This window comes from Cyprinus carpio, chromosome B24 (genome assembly GCF_018340385.1).
Source record: "Cyprinus carpio isolate SPL01 chromosome B24, ASM1834038v1, whole genome shotgun sequence".
NCBI lineage: Eukaryota > Metazoa > Chordata > Actinopteri > Cypriniformes > Cyprinidae > Cyprinus > Cyprinus carpio.
The window spans coordinates 16,410,108-16,433,871 of NC_056620.1; the positions used below are offsets into that span (position 1 = coordinate 16,410,108).

The 23,764-nt window shown below is 36.2% G+C and overlaps 3 protein-coding genes and 1 long non-coding RNA gene across 5 annotated transcripts in view; 2 read left to right on the forward strand and 2 right to left on the reverse strand.

Moving 5' to 3' along the window:
- fndc3bb (fibronectin type III domain containing 3Bb) overlaps positions 1-7,698 on the reverse strand; it is a 64,408-nt gene extending 56,710 nt beyond the window's left edge. For both annotated transcript variants that reach the window (XM_042752488.1, XM_042752486.1), the window contains exon 1: positions 7,544-7,698. The gene's annotated coding sequence lies outside the window, so the exon portion shown is untranslated. The remainder of the gene's footprint in view (positions 1-7,543) is intronic.
- A 1,391-nt stretch (positions 7,699-9,089) lies between these two features.
- On the forward strand, positions 9,090-12,860 carry LOC122142245 (neutral cholesterol ester hydrolase 1). The gene is made up of 5 exons (XM_042752198.1): positions 9,090-9,338; positions 10,098-10,329; positions 10,455-10,524; positions 10,625-10,796; positions 11,706-12,860. Exons 1-5 carry the CDS (start codon positions 9,198-9,200, stop codon positions 12,324-12,326), a joined length of 1,236 nt encoding a protein of 411 aa, XP_042608132.1. The 5' UTR covers positions 9,090-9,197; the 3' UTR covers positions 12,327-12,860.
- Positions 12,861-14,098: 1,238 nt separating this feature from the next.
- Positions 14,099-19,176, forward strand: LOC122142238 (neutral cholesterol ester hydrolase 1-like). The gene is made up of 5 exons (XM_042752145.1): positions 14,099-14,336; positions 15,478-15,709; positions 15,913-15,982; positions 16,079-16,250; positions 17,325-19,176. Exons 1-5 carry the CDS (start codon positions 14,199-14,201, stop codon positions 17,943-17,945), a joined length of 1,233 nt encoding a protein of 410 aa, XP_042608079.1. The 5' UTR covers positions 14,099-14,198; the 3' UTR covers positions 17,946-19,176.
- A 539-nt stretch (positions 19,177-19,715) lies between these two features.
- On the reverse strand, positions 19,716-23,495 carry LOC109102031. Its single transcript, XR_002019796.2, has 3 exons — positions 21,888-23,495; positions 20,501-20,591; positions 19,716-20,417 (listed from the first exon to the last, which is right to left on the reverse strand). It is a non-coding gene; the product is annotated as an uncharacterized LOC109102031 (long non-coding RNA).
- Positions 23,496-23,764: the final 269 nt, after the last annotated feature.

Sequence of the window (23,764 nt, forward strand, 5' to 3'; positions counted from 1 at the left end):
TTCCTTAATACTCATTAACCATTAGTTGATCCAACAGATAGTCCCACCTCAAACTCACACAACTGGCTGCTGCAGTGTTGCTGTGTAAAGGCCAGTCAGGAAGCTCAAATCAACAAGACAATGTTTTGATAGCGCCACAGTGTTTACAAGGAATCGACCTTACTCTTTACAACTACACATACTTTGGAAAAAAGGTACACACTTCAGCTTTAAAGATCTTCACAACAGCAAACAAGCACTAACAACAACACGCTGCCACACACACCACCATAAGACAGATTTAATTCTTTTTAGAAATCTGTTCTTGCATCTGGCAGGTTTACAGTCCCAGATGTGTACCCGGTCTGGCATGGGCCTATAATCCAGCTAATGGCACATAATAACACTGAGGAAGTTGGGAAACCAAGAAAACCATCACTTTTTCCTCTCCATCTCCCCCTTGTTTCTTTATTCTCTCATTCCATCCCTTCCCTCAGCCCTGATCAGATGAAACACACACACACACACAAAACACATGCTCAGGCTTGTACACACACATTCCCAGAGAATGAGAAACAATCTAAATGTCACATTTTTTGCCTGCAAAATAACTCCTTCTCACCTCGGAGTGCTCAGGATTTCCAGCTCCCCGACGTTGACTCACGTCTGTGACTCTGATCAGCATTTACAGCCAGATGACATCACCTCTTTAAAAATATCTCAACAACCTCGGCCACAATGGAACTGAAGCGATAACAGTCCAGACGAGGCACAGACAGGAAATCGAGGACACATTACAGGAGTGTGGCAGAATAATGACCGGCCTTTATTTGCGTCTGGTCTGGTATATGAGGTTTCTGGCCTAAAATCAAGCTTGCCTATCAGGCTAGTGCTACAAAGTTAAAGTGTAAAGGCCCATTAACAACAACAAATTTACGCACCACAGCTATGACGATAATGTAACAGAGCAACAATATCACTGGAAACACTTTCTGATGAACAATTTAAAAACAATGATAGTCATTCAGAATCCACTTGACTTTTAAAGGATTGTGCATTTAAAGTGGCAGAAGACACTTATAATTAATAGAATGTAACCATTTGTTGGTGTCAATGCTAATATTATTATATTTTTTGGTTGTCGTCCTTGGTGTTAACAGCATTTAGGTCTAAATTAACCACACAAGACTGAAAACTGAAATCTCATTTGTGTATGCACATATTCATGTTATTAATGAACAGCATCATACATTTCAGTCTGTTCTAAAGTTATCAAATGTGGGGGGGGGATTAATGACAAAAATCTTTCAACATTTTTGGGATATTATCAATAGTGATAATTAGACAATATTTTTACAGTTCAATTCAATTCAAGTTTATTTGTATAGCGCTTTTTACAATACAAATCACTGAAATGCAACTTTACAGAAAATTAAGTTTCTACAATATTTAGTAGTAGCTTATCAGTTTATGTGCATACGGTAGAAATGTTTAGAAAAATCAATAAAAGATGTAAACAAACAGACGATTAACACTATTAACAGCAATTATGCAATCAAACTTATAGCAAAATGTGGTAGTTCTGTATGTTGTCTCTGGGTTAGCATCATCTGAGGTCCTCTGAGGTCTGAGGTCCTGAGTTAAATTAAGGAGTAATTTTTGCTCCTTTAAGGTGATTTCCAGTGGCATTTTTAACATTATGTGGACACTTTTCTAACCTTATTAGATGTATGCATCATCTTTAATGTAAAACATTAATTACATTTAATTAATAAATTGAATTAGATTTAAAAAGGTGCTACTACTCAACTGAAGTCAGTATCAACAAATCCATACAGTATATGCATTGCAGATGTGGCACAGATGCTGTATCTAGAGTTGCATTTAGATATTTTGATTAATGCTCTTGAATAGAGGTGGCATGCATGCATTGACACTGCAATTACAATTGCATAAATAATGTTAAGAGAAAAAATTGTGACATACTAAAAGTGGCATATTTGCTAATGTCTGCTCGCATATTATAGTAGAAGCCACTAATCATGTGCACACCAAAAATCATGCAGATCTGAAACAACGAAGATGAGTAAATGATGACTGAAGTTGTATTTTTGGGTGAACTACTACTTAAATTGAGTTCTCAAATGTGTTTCAGATTAGTTTAAAAACAGTTTGAGCATAGAGCTATAAAATTAATGCGGATAGCACAGCCCAGATCATTCAGACTTTAGTATCTTGCCAAATCTGAGAACAGTTTGTGACATTGTTGAGATCATTTCTCAAACTCAAGAGATTACTAAAGTCTGTTTCTCAAGAGCAAAATATGTTCTCCAATAAATCTCATTTACATCTAAGAAAATTATTTGCCATATTAAGTTGTTATTTTCTTTTCCTTTGGTCTATATAATAGCATCAGGACCCGTCTCAGCACCTCTGTCCTGTTTAACAGATAAAGGTGTTACCCAATACTGACACCACAGACTCCAGAGCACGACCTGGTTCCTCCCTGAAGGCACAATAATGCAGTAACACACCCAGCTGAGCTCAAATAGCTGACCCTGTTTCTGCCCGCACTGAAACTTCATCCACTCTCACCTTACAGAACTTACAGTAAAAGACACTAGGAGCGAGGGGACAAAAAATGAGGGACAGTGCAGAGAAAGAAGACAGAAAAGAGATTCCCAGGATCCAAATTCAATGTTGCGTAACCCCAATATGAAACGTGATCCAGCCTCTGAGCAGTGAGAAGGAGCAGAGGAGCATCTTAACTGGGTCAGGCTAAGTGAATCATATTCTCCAGTTGCGCAGGGTCACATCGGAGAAAATTATACAGTCTCACACCCTTAACATCCTAATTGTGCAGGGACAGAATAAAAATGGAGCTACAGATTGAGAAAGGAAGAAGTTCTAGAGTGTATCTATCAAGTGAATCAGCTCGGTATTAATATCTGAACGACTCTTATGTGCCAGTTCTTTTTTAGTGAATCAACAGTGCAAACAGTGTAGTCCTAGACAAATGACTCTGAAGAGCTGCTTCTTTTAGTGAATCAAAACAGACAGCGTGAACAATGTCTGCATCACAAAATACAGACTCTTTTGAGCTGGTTCTTTTTAGTGAATCAACAACATATTATTTAAGCTGCAAAATCTGATTCTCGAACAAACTACTCTTACAAGTTGGTTCTTTTTATATACTGTACAGTGCAAACAGCATAGTCTAGTGAATCAGAACATACATCAGGAAAACGGTGGTTTGAATCATAAAAGAATGACTCTTCAGAAAAGGTTCTTTTTTGGTGAATCAAGCACACAGCAGGAACAGAGTAGTTTGAATCATAAAAGAATGACTCTTATGAACAGGTTCTTTTTTAAATGAATCATATAACAATGTAGTTTAATCCCCAAACAAACAACTCTTTTGAACTGTTTTTTTTTTTTAGAGAATCAAAACAAACGACATGAACAGTGTAGTCTGAATCACAAATAAATGAATTAAACCAGTTGGTTAAATCAGACTCATCACTGTCTAGTTATCATGACAATGAGTAGTTACATAGATACATAGTTTTAGTCATAGTAGAATCATTTTAAATTTATTTATCACTGAAATTCTCAGCTAACCTATTTCATAAGCATTTCCATCAAGTCAATGAGCCTCATGTTCTTTCATAACATCCACACTGATGTTTTAATATTAGAGTTAGTCAGCCAATTTAGACTTCAACTATATTTCAAAAATCACACTCTACAGACCTCCAGTCATGCAAAAGTTGGAATAAACATGTTCATGTATGTATAGAATGAACAGGCAGCACTCTTCACCACTGCCACTTTCCCTCCCTCTTCTTCTAAAGGTCAATAGGTCACATACCTTATCTTTATTTGGGCCTCAGCTACAAACGGGCAAGCTAGGTTAGTTTACATTCGGGTTTCAGACATCTGTACCAAACATGTTTCGCTTAGTAGCAGGTAGATCACCCAAGTCATGAAACATCTGATGCAAAGCATTGCTGGATCTGGTTTTTATGATCAAACTCGCTGTGATGCTCAGCAGAAGAGACAAGGACCAATGTCCACTCCTCAGTCCTGCCTCTAGCAATTGATGGCTGATGAGATAAAAGGGCGGGAAAAGTTTGGTCTCAGCACCTAAAAATCCATTCATGTGCATTCCATTGCACCTATGCTCAAACAGGTCAGGATCAGGAAGAAAGGGAAAACAAAATTATGCACCAGCTCGGAGATAAACCATCCACAGCATCTGAGTGGAGAAACATCTCAACTCCATTTTTGCTTCACCAACAAAAACAGTTCCAAACAAAGTAAAAATAGAATTAACCATTGAATTTTCTTTTGGCAACACTCAGTAGTGATGATACAGTATCAGTGTTTTTGTAAAAATTAACTGAATGAATAGCTCAGTGACTCACTTTTAAAGATATGCTGAATTTGGAGCCACACACTAATTTTACAATTTCTGCCATATAAAGATATGTCACATGGTTCTGAAAGTATTTTTTAAAGATTAAAAAAAAAAAAATTAAATTCTTATGAACTAGTGATCAACCAAACAAGCTACAAGGTGAATTGCATCATTACAAACTTTGTTCTGAAGCAAAAAATGGATTATAAAATCAGACAAAAACACAAAAGTACAAGACTGTGTACTGAACACCTTAAATGAGGAAATAACTATATAGCATTAATTGCAAATGATGATCAAATTAACGAGGGATAACTGTAAAACATAATTTAGATGTTAATTTTAACTGTTGGAGATTTCATTCCCATGCATTAGAATTATCCCATGCAATCTCATAGCTCACATTTGGTTCGCTTTTATGTTTTCTTTAATTTCCCTAAGGAGAAAACGAATGAATTTAAAATAGCAAGAGTCAGTACAATAAATCAGCTGCATTGCATTGACTCATTCACAAAGACAGTCGGCTCTTTTTATTCCAGAATGAATCAGTGATTTTGAACAAATCGTCTGAATGAATGACTCACGCAAACACAGAGAAGTCCTAGTGCTACTGGACTACATCATCACTTCTGGAGCACTGCTAGACCAATCAAATTCAAGGACCGGAATTACTTGCTCATACTTATGGGTTTGTTTGAATCCTTAACCATAACCAAAAACAGTGGAAAAAAAAATCCACAGATGAACACTGAAGGAGGGAAGCGTGGGTTTTTTGCTCAAGGGTATGATGGTGATCAGGGTTCACAGTAAATCTCCATGAATCACCCATTCCTAAACCAGATCTTTAACCACCACCACCCTTCCCTGTGCTAAAAGCCTTGCCTTAATGTTCTACAAATGTACCATGAGTTTCTCATAAGAACATCTCAGCTACCCTCAGGGTAATAACAATAATAATAATAATGACAACAAAGGAGAACTGACAGCTTGACAGATCTGTACAATCGCCCTCAGGAAATGATGGAAGCAGATAGAGCAAAACGTCTGATTTTCAAATGCAATAAAGCACAAACGCCTATCAAAGGGAGGTGGTGGACAGTGGGTAACCCAGAGAGCAAACCAGGTGTACAACACATGACGGTACAGGATGAGAATGCAGTGGTGGAAAAAAGTGGGTAATCTTTAAAAACTTATCTGCAATGTGTATTTGCATTTAATGTTAATGTGAGCGTATAAAGCACTTAATATAGCCTGGCGTTATCACAAGAACTGGAGACTGAGCCAAAGAATAGAATGGGAGTCTAGAAAATACCCACAAGCACCACATTCTTTTAACGTTTGAGTTTGGGGCCAAAGGGCTGTAGGATTGGGAGGGGTCAGGGTACGCCTGTGTGTTTTAATGGGGGTGTGAGATGCTGACCAATCAGTGCTCAGCTCACCCTGTGGTCAGGTTACCACCACAGAAATGTGCATTTCCTTCACAGGACATAATTTAAAGCATCACTTTCAATAAAACTTTAGTACATACAATATTAGTCTGCAAAACCCTGTGTTTGACACCATAAAAGAGATGCTTTGCACTGCTGTTGAAACTTTCACATTACAGAAGATTTTCCACTTTCCAACTTTATGAATATTACAGCGGTGACTTAAAGGGGAGAAATCATGATTTGCTTGATGCAAAGGTTGGAGTCTATGAAGTCTACAAGTCTGCTTTCTGCACCTCAAGATTCGCTCTGGAATGTCACATGACGTCATGTATTTGGGATCGGGTTTCCTCTGGCTAAAAGATCCGGTCCACGAAATGATCCGCGACACCAGCTGAATGTGTTTTCCTAAATCATATGTTGTTACAGTCTGTATTCTATCTATCACAACTGTTCACATTTGAACACTGTCATCCTTAAAGGAAACAGTAAACAACATTTAAATGCTCCCATAGAAAGTCCAACTCGATTCAACAAAACAATTCAGCGATTCTTTCGGTCGTGACATAATTTTGTCATCACGTGACACTTCTGCTTCGTCTGTGCATTGAAAAAACGGTGATACAATTAACCTGTAAACAATTCCAATATGTGTTACTAGTAATACACATCTTCTCTGTGTGTGTGTGTGTGTGTGTGTGTGTGTTTGTATTATATATATCAAACATGTCTCTTATTAAAGTAACTTTAAAAAAAATCTCAGCATGCTTCAAACAAGGTAGGCTACTGTCTTCTCTATGTTTCTCGGGTTCAGTGAGTTAGTGAGTTTTTATAAAGAACTGCACGGACTGATCCAGTGCCATTAAAGAACGAATCGTTCTTGTGAACCGGTTCAATTGAATCATTGAAACTATTCGACTCAACAGAACGCTTTTCTACAATGCAAGTTCACACAGTTTCCTATTAGAACGCTTCTCTGAAGTGAAGTGTATGTTATTATGATGGTAATGCAGACGAAACTGGATTTTATCTGTACAATGTACAACATAAGTCATGCTCATTTCAGTGATGTAACAATCCAGCCATTACGAAATTATTCGTGTGACGCTTAAGCAAATAACTTGTTGCTGGGAATTGACGTGTCATGTTTTTGTCGTTTGTTAATGTTATTTAGGTAAAGGCATATGAATGCAACATGTTGAAATTATAGGTTACAAAAAGGCCCCTGTGTTGATAAAAAAAAAAAAGTTTCATAATGAATCGGGTTCGAATTCCAGAATTTTCCAAGGGGAAAATGCAGTGGACAAACTCACAACAGCGAATAATTATGTAATAAAAGCCTCCTCTGTTAATTCAGTCATTGAATTTTGATAAAGCAGCGTTAATGATGATTTCGAATAACTTTTTCCTGAACAAAAAGTACACAGGATGCACATAACCTAACAATTGAAGTATTCACTAGTTTAATACAGCTGTCAAAGTAGACACAGATAAAACTAAAGTAAATAAGCTCACGCAAAAGTTTTAAGAGTTCAACGCACTAAGTTTCGTTTAGGTTTCGTTTCGTTTTTCATTCAATTCAAGACTTCCCTTTCCCATCAAAGAGTCAGCCGGCTCGCGCTTTTCTGCAACTTGAAACTTTGCGAAACACTGTCTCATAGCTCTTCGGAAATTTACATTACCGCGTCAATATTTTGAACAAAACTCGTCTACTTACCTCGGATTAAGTCAGTCTTGTTTATTAACACGTTAGTCCCTAAATGCTCTTAACAGAAAGCATGTCATTCCGTTGCTGCGAAGTCCACGGTGGACCAGACCAGACCAGTGTGGAATTCCGCAATGTCAAATATGTGGAAGCGCACATGGAGGTGTAGAGCTTTACCGTATAACACCGAATACTGTCCCGTACCATTCCATCAGTAACCGGATTCATCACTGATAATGAAGACAAAAGAGGATGTTAGAACAGATTGTTCTGTTAGGATAGGCGAGGCCAACGTGAAAAAAACAGTTTGATCCATTTTTCTAAATTAGTTGGTGTTGTGGAACAAATGCATAAATAAATAAATGTTTTTTTTTATTGTATATGCAAACTGTAGCTTCAATAATAATAATAATAAATGTTATTATTTAAATAGCCTATACAAACATACAATTGATGTAAAACTCATCATTGGTTTAAAACTCAAACTCTTTGTCCACAAACTTATTAAGTTCCTCCTTGTGCGTTCCACATCCTCAAACATGATGCACAGGATTTTGTTTAGAAGATATCTCATTAAAAAAAAATCCACAATGGTGATATCTAGGCTATCTATAATTTCACTCTCATATTCCATGGCTACACAAACCGTGTCATAACCGTACAGTGTTAAATCTAATACTTAATCTAATCGAAATGCATTATATTCCAAAACTCATAATTCAAACTAAGCGACTTTTCCTGATTTGTGGGCCGAATTAAACTTGTTATAACTCTTTATAATAATGTGATTGACATTAACAGTAGCCTACATAAGAATGGAAATCTACAATGTTGGCTTTAGTTGAAATGCTGGCCTATTTAATTAGGTTTTTAAAGCTTCATGTATTTCTATGGAAGTATGGCAATCAGTGTGAAAAGAATAGGTGACCTTATTGTAAAAGATAATCTACAGCGCCACTTAGTGGTCATTAGCATTACTACAGTAATCAGATCAGATCTCATATTTCAGAGATTTGCTCACAGACTGGGATTAAACCATGCTTTATCAGGACATTAACCATGCAGCATACATTATCACACCAGGACCATTTTAAAACGAGCAGAATTATCAAGATGAATAATGTTAGTTATAGGCTACATAACTCTATAACAAGAATTGTAGTAGTAGTAGTAGTAGTAGTAGTAATAGCAGTTAAATAGTATAACATGTGTAGTGCTTTCACTGTTGGGCTGACAGATGTCTGATATACAGTACATTCCAATGTGACGTATGTAAACAACTGTTATATGACAGAACATGAGGGACATTTCAAAATAAAAGTCACCGTCTACAAGCAGAATACAGTGCAGAAAAAATTAACGGAAGATGTCGTTTACTTAGACACTTGCGTGCCTTTTGATATATTCAAAATAGTAAGAGTAGTAAATAAACGCGAACCATCAACAAATAATATCAAATATAAACTTTACAAAATTACAAACGATGGCTTCAGAGTTCTCATACCGTACCTGAGGACTTTTAATGTAAAATCTGCAGTGATTTCAAAAGCGCTGCTCTCTGGGGTCAGACGAGGTATTACAACATCATACAGTCAGTCACTATGTCAACTCTGAGACCGGTATAGTTTCATGAGTTTCTTGAGTTCATTTAACTGGAACTATAATTATGATGCGGTCCATTTTGATCGTGGCGATTTTACTGTCAATAGCAGCTGCTTATTATATTTATCTGCCTCTGCCCAGCACTATATCAGAGCCATGGAAACTCATGTTTATGGATTCCATATTGCGTGGTGTAATGCATGTGGTAAGCTTTGCATTTGTTTCCGTTATATAATATATAGTCGACATTATACAAATATGCATAATTGTTATTTAAATGTTGATACAATATTTAAACATAAATAAAAATAGCTGACATGCCTGATCAAAGTTTAAACCCTTATACGTGTTATTTTCTAGGAATTAGAAAGTTAAGAGAAAGTTAGTTAAGAAAAAAAAAACTAACATTCTATATCATTTTTCTTTTAACAATAACTTTTGCAAAGGAAAAAGAAAGAAAAAAACATTTCCTTATTTGTCTTTTCACCATATTTTTACTAACAATATATAAAATATATATTTTACTAACAAATAGAAAGCTACAATTAAGAAGTTGTCTTATTTGTCTAAAAAATAAAATAAAAAATATTTGATCATTTGTTTTTTCACTATTTTATTTTTACTTAAATTTATTGAATATAATTTCAAACGAGTTATTATTTTCAATAAATGTTGTATTATTTTAATTGTTGACCTCTAAATGCTAAAATCACCAAACATTTTTTGTGTTTAAATTGATCATATATGTCTGGTTAATCTTATGTTAAATAAAAAATCTAATAGCTCTCGATAATACAGATTAAAGATGTGGAATTTGAGCCTGTAATGCTTAAAAATAACATTCCTTGTGTCCCTTCAGAATAATAATAAAAAAAAAATTCTTAAAGAGATTTGCTGACCCTTAGAGAGTGTTTAATAATCCCTCTCTCTGATCCCTCTAACTTGCAGTCTTTTTTTTCCATAGAGCTTTTTAGCTCACAATCTTGGACTGAGTCGACCTTTTGATATTGCAAAGTATGCTGCATCTTGGGATGAAATAAAAGGTCCACAGTCCAGCCCAGCAATCCGGGTCACAGAAACGTCATTTGGAGGAGTGCAGGCACAAGTGTTTGAGTCCACAGCAGCAGACCAAGAGCCTCGTTTGAAAAGAGGTGTGGTCTATTTCCATGGAGGTGGATGGACACTCGGCAGTGGAAGTAAGTGAAAATGCATGTGATTTCATATAAATAAACCTTTTTTCTGTTTTGGATATTATGCACAGAAGGAGTGAGGTAATAAAAAAATATTTTATTAGTAACTTTTGTTCCTTTTTTCTTTAAAGGGATGCAAACATATTACTTTCAATGCTGGTCTATGGCCGAAGAGTTGGATGCAGTTGTAATATCAATTGAGTAAGCAATTCTCTACTGTATAATTTTATTGCTACATCCATTTAGAGCTTCAATTGCATTAATTACCAGCTGTCATTTAAAATATAATTTGTATGTTCAGGTACGGGCTGGCCCCGGAGGCACGTTTCCCAGATCAGTATAACGAAGCCGTTCAGGCCTCAAAACACATCCTGACAGCCGAGGTGTTGGGTCGGTACTCCATAGACCCGAAACGAGTGGCTGTGTCAGGGGACAGCGCCGGTGCCAATCTGGCCGCTGCTGTGGCGCAACAGGTGTGAGAAATAACTGCAAATTAATTTCACTATATTTGCTGAATGTCACATACTGTCAAATTATGTTTCCTACTTATTTTGAGGTGCTGATTCCAAAAATAGTGCCTGTTTTGGTCTAGCACGTCAAACTGTCTTACAAAATATGATTTGTTTTATAGCATTTTATGTTTCAACAGCCATCTGTAAGGTGAAGATTCCAAAATCTTTTTTGTTCAGTTCTCAGATGATTTAATTCTGATTCAATTCTGGTCTTAATTCTGATTTCAAGGTAGGAATTATGCCCTGTGACAGAAGAAAAGGCAAAGATGACTGTGTAGAAAGTTTACTATATATTTATATATAGCAGGGGTGGCCAAACCCGGTCATGGAGGGCTGCTGGCCTGCATAGTTTGACTCCAACCCCAATTAAACACATTCGAACCAGCTAATTAAGCTCTTACAAAGCTTACTAGAAACTTCCCGGCAGGTGTGCTGAGGCAAGTTGAAGCTAAACTCTGCAGGACATTGACCCTCCAAGACTGAGTTTGGGAACCCCTGCTATACAGTTTGTGTGTGTGTGTGTGTGTGTGTATATAAGTTTGTGAAGAAATTTACATAAATTTTTAAAATATATTTATAGTTTGTGTTTATGTAAATTTCTTCAACATTGAATGGATATATATATAGTAAATAGTATTGATATAGTATATATAATAGTAGTGATATAGTGTATATAATTTTCAGTTTTATTTGGCAAAAAAAAAAAAAGCTTTATGTGATGATATTTTATCTTAGGCGTCATCAAATTAGGTAATATTAGGCCTTTTTTTTTTTTTGCAAATCAGCAGATTTTTTTTCAAGGTGCAGGCTGTGTTTTCATTACTAAGGAAAAAGAAGAGAAAATCACATTTTCTGTCTCTCTTCTCACAGATGGCTTTGGACAATAGTGCTCCTATTAAGTTTAAAATTCAGGCCCTTCTTTACCCTGCACTTCAAGCCTTGGACTTCAACACCCCCTCGTACCAGCAGAGCGGTCACATTCCCATCCTGCACCGTCCGCTCATGGCTCGCTTTTGGCTGGAGTACCTAAACGGGGATCCAAGACTAGTTGCGTCTTTGCTGGCAAACAACCATTCAACTCCAACTCCAAGCCAGGAGATAGCAGCGGCCAAAGCCAAGACCGACTGGACCAAGCTTCTTCCGGTGGCCTTCCAGAAGAGCTATAAACCCGTGTTTCCGCTTCAAGGTGACCCAAAGCTGCTGGAGAAGCTGCCAGGTCTGCTGGATGTGAGAGCGGCGCCTCTACTAGCTGAAACAAAAGTGCTGAAGGCCGTGCCGCCCGCTTACATCATGACCTGTGAGCATGACGTGCTGAGAGACGACGGACTCATGTACGCCACACGACTGGAGGAGGCCGGAGTGGACGTCACTGTTGATCACTTTGAAGATGGTTTCCATGGATGCCTCAGTTTCGCTTTTGGACCCTTTCGGTTTTCCGTAGGGTTTCGAAGTTTTAGGAGCTACACCCACTGGTTGAAGGAGAACCTCTAGCAGAGCCAGAGGGTTTTTTTTGTTGTTGTTATTTTAAATATATTTTGATTTCAAACATTCACTAATGGTTTTTAGACTTAAAATACTGTGCAACATGTCAATGCAATAGATTATGAAAAGCACACTGATCAAGCCCAAAACTATTAAAACTATGTTTCAGTAACAATACACAATTGTTTTAGTAGCAGTGGGTTTATAGTGCATGTAAGGCCACATAATGCAGGATAATCCAGATTATACAAAGGGGTTTTTAAATGTGAACACACTGATATTAATTCTTAAGTGTCATGGAAATGATTTTATGTTGTTAATATTTTATGTGATGAAGATTATAAAAATCTGCAGAGTGTGACAGAAAACAAATAGTCAATTTTTATTAAAAATATAAAATAAAAATAAAAAATGAAAATGAAGATATATAATTTATAAAAGTATTAAAAATGACCAGTTAGAATGTAATTTTTCTATTAATCTGCAGAGTGACCAAAAATAGACAATGTCTATTGAAAAAAAAAATAGTATTAAGAATGTCCACATAGACAGTAATTGTTCTATAAATATACAAATACATATATATATATATATATATAAATAACAAGTGTCAAAGCAAGCCCATACAAAAAATTGAAACAAGTTAAAAACAAGTAAAACAAGACACTAGTTTTCAAGACGCAGTAGTTCTCATATTTCTCAGTTAATGAGCATATGGGAAGACAAGACAGTTCATGTCTTTCACACTCAAGGTTTACATTTTTATTTACGTGCACAAGCATGCAATTGTGCTCTCTGCCCTAGTTTTGTGCAGCTGCATCTAGGCATGACGTCTGCACAGATGCGCATCACCAGGCCTCAAGGAGTAGACTCATTTCTTACTGAGTGATACATTCTGAATGCATGCATTTATTTCCTTGGGAAATAAACCATTACTGTATCTCTGATTTTCAGAGCAGAATCTGTGAAACAGCATATGGGAAAGTAAATGTTTAATAATCATACAATTTATTCAACATACAAGTGTGTATTTGAAAAAAAAAAAATGTTTGTAAAATTCAATGACAGGTTTACCATAAAAAAATAATGTGCTTTGTGCACAAAATGAGTTCAGTTCCACATCCTCAGGCCATACTGTATCTTTGTTTGGGACTGTTTATGCTGCCAGTACATTTCATATTTACACACTTTCATCAAGTTCCACTGTATCATCAGCATGGGTGTAAAATGGGTTAAATGTAATATTTGTTGTTATATTATATATGAATATGTATGATTTTCCAAAATCATGAATCATGAAAATGAAGAGACGAATCAGAAGTCTTGTCTACTTGTTCATTTTTTAGAAGGGTAAAATAGCGTGACTGAAATTTATAATGAAAACATTTATACTGTATATTCATTCATTGTTGATCGTGCAAGGTACACAAGCAACCAACAGAGCACGAAGATAATTTCAAACTAAAAGTCTCTGTCTCCATGCCGAATCCAGTAGAGGAAAAAAAATAGTACAACTTTTAACATTACCGTGTCGTTTATTAAAAATTTTACAATTTCCAATTTAAAGTTTATTTAAACTTTACGTTTTTGTGTTATTTAACAAGATTGAAATCATTTACTAGTAGTTATGTGCACTTAACTGATCTCAAAAAATTGGAGGCAATAAATGTAAAGCCATTTATTAGTGATAAAAATCACTAATAAAAACTGCAATCAAAGGTAAACAATCACTTAAGGTGGACCAAAGGACTTTTAACATAAAATAACTGCTGTGATTTCATAATTTCTACTATGTGAAATGAAATCAGGTGAAGTGTCATACATGCAGTCACTTTATGAAAACTGACGTTTGTGCTACGGTTCATTTTAGCATAATTAATAATGCGGCCCATTTTGATCGGGACTGTTTTACTGTCAGTAGCAGCTGCTTATTATATTTATCTGCCTCTGCCCAGCACTATATCAGAGCCATGGAAACTCATGTTTTCGGACGGATTGATACGTGGCATGATGAAGTTGGTAAGATTTTGTATTAACCCTCTAGGCCTCTTCGTTTAGGGGTCACATTTGGCTGCTTCGCTGTCAAAAGTGACCGAAGCCTTGAAATGTAACTTTTTTTTTTTTTCAGAAAAATCAGTGTATTTATTCAATTAGAGTTAATATATTTTTATTTATTTAATTATTTGTTTATTATTTTTCAATAATGCATCCTTTTATTTTAAAACAGTGAAAACATTTAAAATCCATTTTTTTAAGTGAGAATTGTGCCATCTGGTGGCATAAAAAAATAAAAAACTTGTGTAATGTCACGTGAACTCCTGTATAGTTCCCTATATACATACAGTACAGTATATACAGAGGCCTTTAGATTCCCATTATTTTAAGACATAATTTCTTCATTTTATTAGGTTTTACTTTTAGATATATATTTAGACATTCTAAAAGACTACTTTTTGTCAAGGTTTATATATGTTTAGTTAGATAAATATCAGGTTTTGCATTATGATTTCAATCAATCATTGAATATTCTCAAAATTTGCTCTGTAGCAGTCTTTCTGTGTGTGTGTGTGTGTGTGTGTGTGTGTGTGTGTGTGAGAGAGAGAGATAGAGAGAGAGAATATTTTGTATTTTTTTTTCATTTATTCATTTTATTTCACATATTCTAAAGACTTTGCTCTGTTGCAGTCTTACCAGTTCATTTCTGTGTGTGTGGGGGGGGTATCTATTTTGCACTCTTGATATTTTAGAGCGTCACCCCTTGATTGTTCTGTTTTGTTCTGCACAGTGGCTAATTTGTAGTTTGTACCATCAAAAGATTATCTTAGTTTTCGTATTTTTTCGTATTTCCCATTCATTTCCTACGTAAGGAGCCAAGTATGCCTTTTTTTCTTTTTTTTTCTGTTTTTTATTTTGACCCTTTAACATATCCGAATGTCCATGATTTTTTGTGTCTTCACATAGCTAATGTGACAAAAGTCACAAAGTGTCATATCATTCCGATGAAGCCACGATTTTTAAAATTTAGAAATATACATTAAGGCCCAGAGGGTTAAAATACTTACATAGCCTATAAATGCTATTACATTAGCATACATAATTGCACTTAAGTATCACGATTTACGGAGTTGACAGAAACACAACTGTTTTGTTTTTCTCTCAGAGTTTTTTAGCTCATGATCTTGGACTGACATCACCATTTGGGTTGGCAAAATACTATTCGGCTTGGGCGGATGCAAAAAGTATCGAGTCCAGCCCAAGCGTCCGAGTCACAGAAGCGTCTTTTGGAGGAGTGGGAGCGCTAGTGTTTGAGTCAACTGTTGCAGGGCAGGAGCAGATCTTTACAAGGGGCGTGGTCTATTTCCATGGAGGAGGATGGACACTCGGCAGTACAAGTACATCATAGTTTATTGTCTTATATATTTAATTGCATGTTGTAGACACTGGTCGAGAGAAATAAATTTGCTCAGCAGTCTCGATGCGCCCTCGCGTGGTCGAGCAAGGAAACACTTCTCAGATATTACTGAACCTTTTCGTGACACTTTTAGTGATATTATCTATGGTTAAACCTCTTCAGTTGCTCTCTCTGTTTTTATAGAGATGGAACCATATTTCCTTCAGTGCATGACTATGGCTGAGGAGCTGAAAGCAGTCGTAATATCTGTTGAGTAAGCAAATTCCTGGGTCTTGCGTAGGTCTTTGTATTATTAAAGGAGCTATTTACCTGGTTTCTGTTGTATATCTTGTTTGAATTGTATGTTCAGGTACAGGCTGGCACCGGATGCACGTTTTCCAGATCAGTATAATGATGTTTTTCAGGCCTCAAAACACATCCTGACAGCCGAGGTGTTGGGTCGGTACTCTATAGACCCGAAGAGAGTGGCTGTGTCAGGGGACAGCGCAGGAGGAAACCTGGCCGCCGCTGTGGCACAACAGGTGTGACAAATCCACGCATCAAATTGTCTTCATTACAAATAAAGGTTTCCTATTAAGGCAAGACATCACAGGTGAATAGTGTAAAGGTTGTAACTAATAAATATAACAATACTTCCCCAGTTGGTTATTGAAAAAGTACATTAAGACAGTTGTTTTGCATTTCAAGTTTTTTGAAATGTTATGCTTAAATATGCAAATGATGATTGATCTAATTAAACATGCACTCATTTGCATACATTTCAAGAACTGAAACTTGAACATTGCATAAAGGAAGGTTCAAAATTGTTTAATTCTGTTGACATTTCAGAGTTAGCAGTTTTTTTTAAGGGATTTTGGATATCTATTTGTATCAAGTTAACAAACCGCTCTGTAAAAACCTTCACCATATAAATAGGAATAAAACTGGTGTATGTAAGTGCAACTGAAATGGAGATTTCTGACTCGCCACAGGAGGGAAAATCATTTTGAGAAAAAAAGCCTTTTGTCTAGGCAATTGAAACACTAAAATGTGTATTTTGGATGTTTTCTTATCAGAAATCTGAAAGAAGACAGATTATGAAAGCAAAATAGCCAAAAATTTCAAGATGTGTCAGTACGCTTAATAATTTTACACTTCATCATGATGTCATCATCATGATCATAAATGAGGAAATCATTCAAAATTGTTACATTTTAATTAACTATAATTAATGTTTCATATATGTTTATTATATATATACATATATATATATATATAGTTACACTTTATTTTAAGGTGTCCTTGTTACACTAATTATACATACTAATATTAATTAACAACATGTTCTTACTATATGGTTAGGGTTAGAATTAGGGTTTGTCTTAGGGATACTTGCATGTAATTATGCATAATTCATTGTTATTATAATAGTAAGTACATGTAATAAAGTGTTACCATATATGTGAATGACAAAAACTGAACAGAATACAAAATAACAACAAACACCTAAATATTGTTAAATATGTTTTGTTTACTAGTGTGCCTTAGTATGTTATTAAAGGTATTCATTGTAAAAGATTGCTAATAATCACATTTCTTTGTCTCTGATCTCATAGGTGGCTTTAGACAGTAGCATTCCTATTAAATTTAAAGTTCAGGCCCTGGTCTACCCCGTGCTTCAGGCCCTGGACTTTAACACCCCCTCGTACCAGCAGAACACCAACATGCCCATCCTAGACAGACCAATGGTGCTCCGCTTTTGGCTGGAATACCTCAACGGCGAGCAGAAACTTGTTCCTGCTTTGCTGGCAAACAACCACACGGCTCTGGATCAGGGTCAGGAGATAGCAGCGGCCAAAGCCAAGACCGACTGGACCAAGCTTCTTCCGGTGGCCTTCCAGAAGAGCTATAAACCTGTGTTTCCACTTCAAGGTGACCCAAAGCTGCTGGAGAAGCTGCCAGGTCTGCTGGATGTGAGAGCGGCACCTCTACTAGCTGAAACAAAAGTGCTGAAGGCCGTGCCGCCCGCTTACATCATGACCTGTGAGCATGACGTGCTGAGAGACGACGGACTCATGTACGCCACACGACTGGAGGAGGCCGGAGTGGACGTCACTGTTGATCACTTTGAAGATGGTTTCCATGGATGCCTCAGTTTCGCTTTTGGACCCTTTGCGTTTTCTGTTGGAAGACGAAGTCTTGGGAACTACATCCACTGGCTGAAGGAGAACCTCTAAAGACTCATATATATATATATACTCTATGTTAAATATGTTTTAATTTTAAATTAGATTATTAAATTTAACATGCAGTCCAATATGAAAATGCTTCAAAGTTATTGCTACAAAATCTGAACAAGCATGCTGTTTTAATACAGGGAATTTATTATAAATTTGTATTTAATGTCAAATGATTTATGCAGTGCAATTGGAATTTATTAACAGATATAAAATGAACTCTAAAGTTCATGTGCATAAAAACTTTAAATGCACAAGATATTATATAAATGTTTGGTTTGTTAGCTTTCTTAAGTTTACACACTTTCTTCAATTAAACACTGAAATTAGTTGATCTGCATATAAACATACTTAAATTACATTTTTGGGTTATAATATACAAAAACAGTCACCAAAAAGAAAGAAAAATGAATAATAGTAATTAATCAAAAAAATTATAGGATGGATGGGGAAATTAGTAATATATATTATTTTTGGCATGACGGAGCTTTTAGGGACAGATATCATTTAAGATGGATAGCAAAGTTCATAAAAATATGTTTATGCCATAAAATCTTTTCTCAAAGCGTATCATTATGTTTACATATAACTTACGTCTGTTAAAATACAACACTGCTGGGAAAAAGTTCAAACTTTTGTCTGGGAATTGCAACTTCTTTGGCAGTTTCTTTGCTGCTGGCAGTCAGCAGTTTTAACAAAAGGGAATTTCCTAAAAACCTAGCGGAGTGGTGGTTTAATGAAACACGAGCTGGAAGGGAGTATTTAAGGGAAGCTATCTGTCACTGTTAGTGCATGGGAAACGCCGGGGGAGCAGATAAGTGCGGTGGAATGCGCCTCTTGCTGTTTTTCTCACCTGTGAGACACTCGCTATTATTGCATCTTTGCTTTTTATTTTCTAATTGGGAGTGTAGGGACAATAATACATTTCTCTTGTTTTACAGACACTACTCTAAATTCTCAGGGAAAAGCATAAAAACAGGATCTGATTTTTAAAGGGATCTATGTAACACACCCACATTTATGTCCTCTTTTCTAGCTCTTATTGTTTTGTAACCACTCTGCATGCCAGTTTCCAAAATGATACTACTATCTTCTTTCAGGTATGATGAGTATGCGAGGCAGTGAAGGCTGTAATCATGTTTCTTTTGATGCTGTGTTAAAATATTGCAATTGTTTGGGAACCGTCTTAATTATGTGATTTCTTGGCTACAAAATAAACCACTGACAATGACTGGCTTTTGTGAAAGATGTCACTGTTCTCCAGCACTGAGAGATCATAAAAATCACAAAACTGTAATATCTTGATGTCACAAACAGAGTTTTTCCAGCAAACATCAGGGATTTTTAATAGGAACAATATGAACATTTCTTACTAATTATGTCATAGACCAGCTGTACTACCCACATGGATTTTCTTAATACATAATTATATTTCAACAACATAATAAAAAAAAGTGTATGTTTTATATTTAAATTTGTATTTTTATTTTATTTTATATGTTTAATTATGTTTTATAAAATTAGCACTAAACTTACCAGAGCCATACTATCCAGTCATTTTATTAATGTAATTTTAATGTCTTAATGTACTTTTGTTTCAGCGTAATTAAAAATGTTTAATATTATTAACTTTTATATACATTTTTTATAGATTTATATATTTATGTATATATATATATATGTTTGTGAAAGAAATCTGCTATTCTATGAAAGCTTATTTCCACCACATGAGAAAAAAAATCAATTATGATAGACATAATTATATAACTTAAAAATTGGAATTATGAGATACTAAGCCATTTATGAGAAAAAAAGATTGATTCCCAGTGACAAACTGATAAACGTATACCTTGCACCTAATGTTTTGTTGTTTACATACTGAAATGAGATGTAATTATATTGATTATATTAAATTATATTATTTACTGAGGTATAAAAGAGATATAAACACATCTGGGTGTGTCTTTTTCACTGAAATCAAAAAATACAAAACAGAGCAAATGAACTCAAACTTTGTCTATTTCTCTGGCGCATTTATGAAAACCTCTTATTTGATCCAGTGTTTATTAACTTCCTTTGAAGAGTCTTCAAGAAGTTAGTTCTGTTTTTGCTTTTCAACGATTTCCTATGTGACTGTGACAGAAGGGTGAATTGCTAACTCTTTAAGTGAACACAGGCAGCATTAGCCTGCAGGCCGAACTGAGATTATCCTGCTGACTGGAATAACCTGTTTGTGCTTTGACAGAGAAACTGAAAAAAGCTCAGAAGTGTTTATGTGAACCTACTCAAGAGTGTGACAGGTCATGTCACATGGCCAAACTTGATCTCAAGAAGCTAGATGGCAAAGTGCGAGGCAGTTCCTGTTCCCAGCAGCTACATAACCTGATACACATTTTCAAACTTTGCATAATTTGCCTTCAGGAAGAGTTTTTCATGCCAACGTCTCAAATCCCCTGTAGATTATTATGGCACCTGTAATATGAGTAGTCAATGATTAATCAGGGAAAGCTGCGTGATTATTTCAAAGGAAAACAAGACCCGAGTAGTTCACATACCTAGCTCTTGGAGGAATGTTATCTTTCACATTGTTCATTGCTTCCTGAATTTAAGGGTAGTTGCTTGCACGAAGCCAGGCCTTCCATTTTCCTGTAAAGCAGTTAGTTCATTGTCAAAGCTATTACTGCAATATTCCTGAGCTGATGACAGCTAGACACTTAGTGACTCATTAAAAAATTATGTTTAATCAAAGCCTGATTTCATTTCTAACAAAGTTCTGTGTGGCAATACACACAAATAAATGGTTCACCTCCACTTCTGTGCGCTTAACTCTTGTGGAAGTGAATTCAGTTTGAATATGACATACAGTGTGAACAACCACAATAGCATTTTAAAACAGCAGCAAATCCAGTAACAGATAGTTTATATTTTATGTTTTACTTCAATACATTCTAAAAATCTGATCTTTGATGTTTTACTCCCCTATATGTCGCTCCTCATTAATTCACTGAAGACACTAAGACCCATTCCAAGAAGCAATAGCAATGTCAGATTCACACACAAATCATTTCTTTTCAATGAAACTGCTGAACTGGTTCACAATTCGCACTGAACCATTTGTTTGCGAATTGGCCAGGGCTGCTTTTCCCAAAAGTATCACAAGCCTAATTGGCACCAAATGGTCTCTACGATCTACTTGGCTTACAATGCTTTTAGGAAACTCTGCCCAGGCCAATTCACAAATGAATCATTCAGTGTGATTTGTGAACGGATTCAAAAACCACCATAAAGGCCTGTTCACACTAAAAAGAATAATAATGATAACTATAACAACTATAAACCTCCACACCAATGCACAGCAACATTCTGTTTATCATAAGTTATGTTGTCTGACACATTAAATGCTCGAGCTCTTTTAAAGTCAGATGGATTCTGATTGGTTTTCAATGTTTTCATCATTCATCAGCTGAAAAAATATCCTTTTGAAAGTTATTACAATGATTTTGTTCCTCTATGTTATTATTGCAATAGTTTTTGTGCGGATGTCACTATTCTTATTTAAAATTATTACTATGACAAACAAAAATGATGACATAAAAAGTCATAAATGTGACTTTAAAAATAACACATCATAAATAGCACCTTTTTATCTCATAAATATGACATACTTTGTCACAATTTCAATATTTTATGTCAAAATTATGACATTTCTGATCTTTTGTGTCAATTTGGACATTCTATGTCAGAATTTTGTTCATGTCACATTATGAATTTTTATCTCATAATTTGGACTTTTCTCCCATCCTTTTTCCATTCTTTCTCATGCTTTTTTGCTGGGTTTTGAGCAGAATAACTGTCTCTTAAACTGATTTTGATAATTAAAGAGACAGTTCAATAAAAAAAACGAATAATATATAAATAAAAAAACTTTCATTATTTACTCACCCTCTTGTTGTTCCAAGTCTACATCACTTTCCTTCTTCTGTTGAACACAAACAAATAAAAAATAAATAAAAGTGAACATAAATTAATAAATGTAAATGAGTGAATAATGACTTCTTGATCTATTCCTTGGTAGTGCTACAGTAATGCTGAAATGTATTTCATTAGATTAACTGTAGTTAAACTCAAGTACATGAGTTTGTCCAGCAATGGCGCTCACAGTACATCATGTACATCACTGAGTGGTCAAACTTGTGTAGACTGATGAGCATTTGAGCCTGTTTCATGTACTTTTCTATACTTGACATGTTGGCTTGCACGTTTGCACGCAGAGTCAGAGTTTAGCTCATCTATCACACTCCACCCAAGAATGACCATTTGGCTTTCACAGCCTCTTAATAGAGAAATACTGCCAAGTCCAAAAGCACACAACACCCCTCTAAGCCTTCACATTTTCATCTTCATAAATCAGCTGAGGAAATCTCCTCCTTAGCGGTTAGAGACTTTCTCAGCGATATCTGATCTGAATTGTATGTCTATTTGAAAACCTAAATAAATATATAGCATGCATTCATTTCAGCTCTGATGGCTATGGATGGAGTGAGGGCAGGCCGGCCCTCAGTACAATCCTCCCACATGGCGACGTGGCAATCAACATCAACCTTGGCCTTTTTCACCCCAGAGGGAAAACTGGGAATCTCCCTGTCTCCCTTCCCTCTTACTCAGGAGTGATGTCACTGAGAAGCACAATACGCCCTTGTATGCCGGTCTTTAAGTCTCTTGGCACTTTGATTGCATGGCTTAGGCATGTCAGAATATAATTTTAGCCCCCCATGACTTTATAGCTCCAACAAATGATTTTACTCTTTCACCCCTTCTTCATTTCCTCCTGCTCTGTTTTCCATTTTTGAGCATTTGACACTAACAGCGATTTTTTTTTAGATGATAAAGTGGGGCCCCCCCAAAATTGGGGGTCTTTTCACGAGCCAAATTCCTGATTCCCCAAGTGCAATGAAGCATTGAATCAAGGCCCTGTAACTCTCTGTGAAACCCCCCATTTTCTTCGCAATGGATATGATCACACATTCATCAGCGCTCTGTCAAGACTTTACGGCCCCTGCAGCTTAGTTTAAAAATCCCTTAGGAGGGAAAACCAGCCCTGAAGTCCTATTAGTTCTCACTTTAGCTTGCTATCAGTTTGGAAAAGTGCATAGTAACACAATGATATTACAGTTCAGCTCTATATAACTGTAGTGAACCGAAGGCTGACATGAAACAGCCCTGAGGCTTATTGTCATGCGGAATTACATTCAGAACCTTGAGCGGTGCTTTCCCGTGCAAACACTGCTATGCTAGAGCATTGCAAATTGTTGCCAGGGTGTTGCTATCTATTCTGAGAGGTTGCTGGGGCATTGGTATGTGTTCTGAGAGGTTGCTGGGGCGTTGCTATGTGTTCTGAGAGGCTGCTGGGGTGTTGCTATGTGTTCTGAGAGGTTGCCGGGGTGTTGCCATGTGTTCTGAGAGGTTGCTGGGGTGTTGCTATGTGTTCTGAAAGGTTGCTGGGGTGCTGCTATGTGTTCTGAGAGGTTGTCAGGACATTGTTGTGTGTTCTGAGAGGTTGTCAGGACATTGTTGTGTGTTCTGAGAGGTTGCCGGTGCGTTGCTGTGTTCTGAGAGGTTATCAGGGTGTTGTTATGTGTTCTGAGAGGTTCCTGGGGTGGTGTTATATGTTCTGGCAGGTTGTCAAGGTGTTGTTGTGTGTGCTGAGAGGTTGTCAGGGTGTTGCTATGTGTTGGTGTGTTCCGAGAGGTTGCTGGGATGTTGCTATGCAAAGGTGTTCATAATTCTTAAAATGGTGTTGTTTTCTGAGTGGTTTCTGT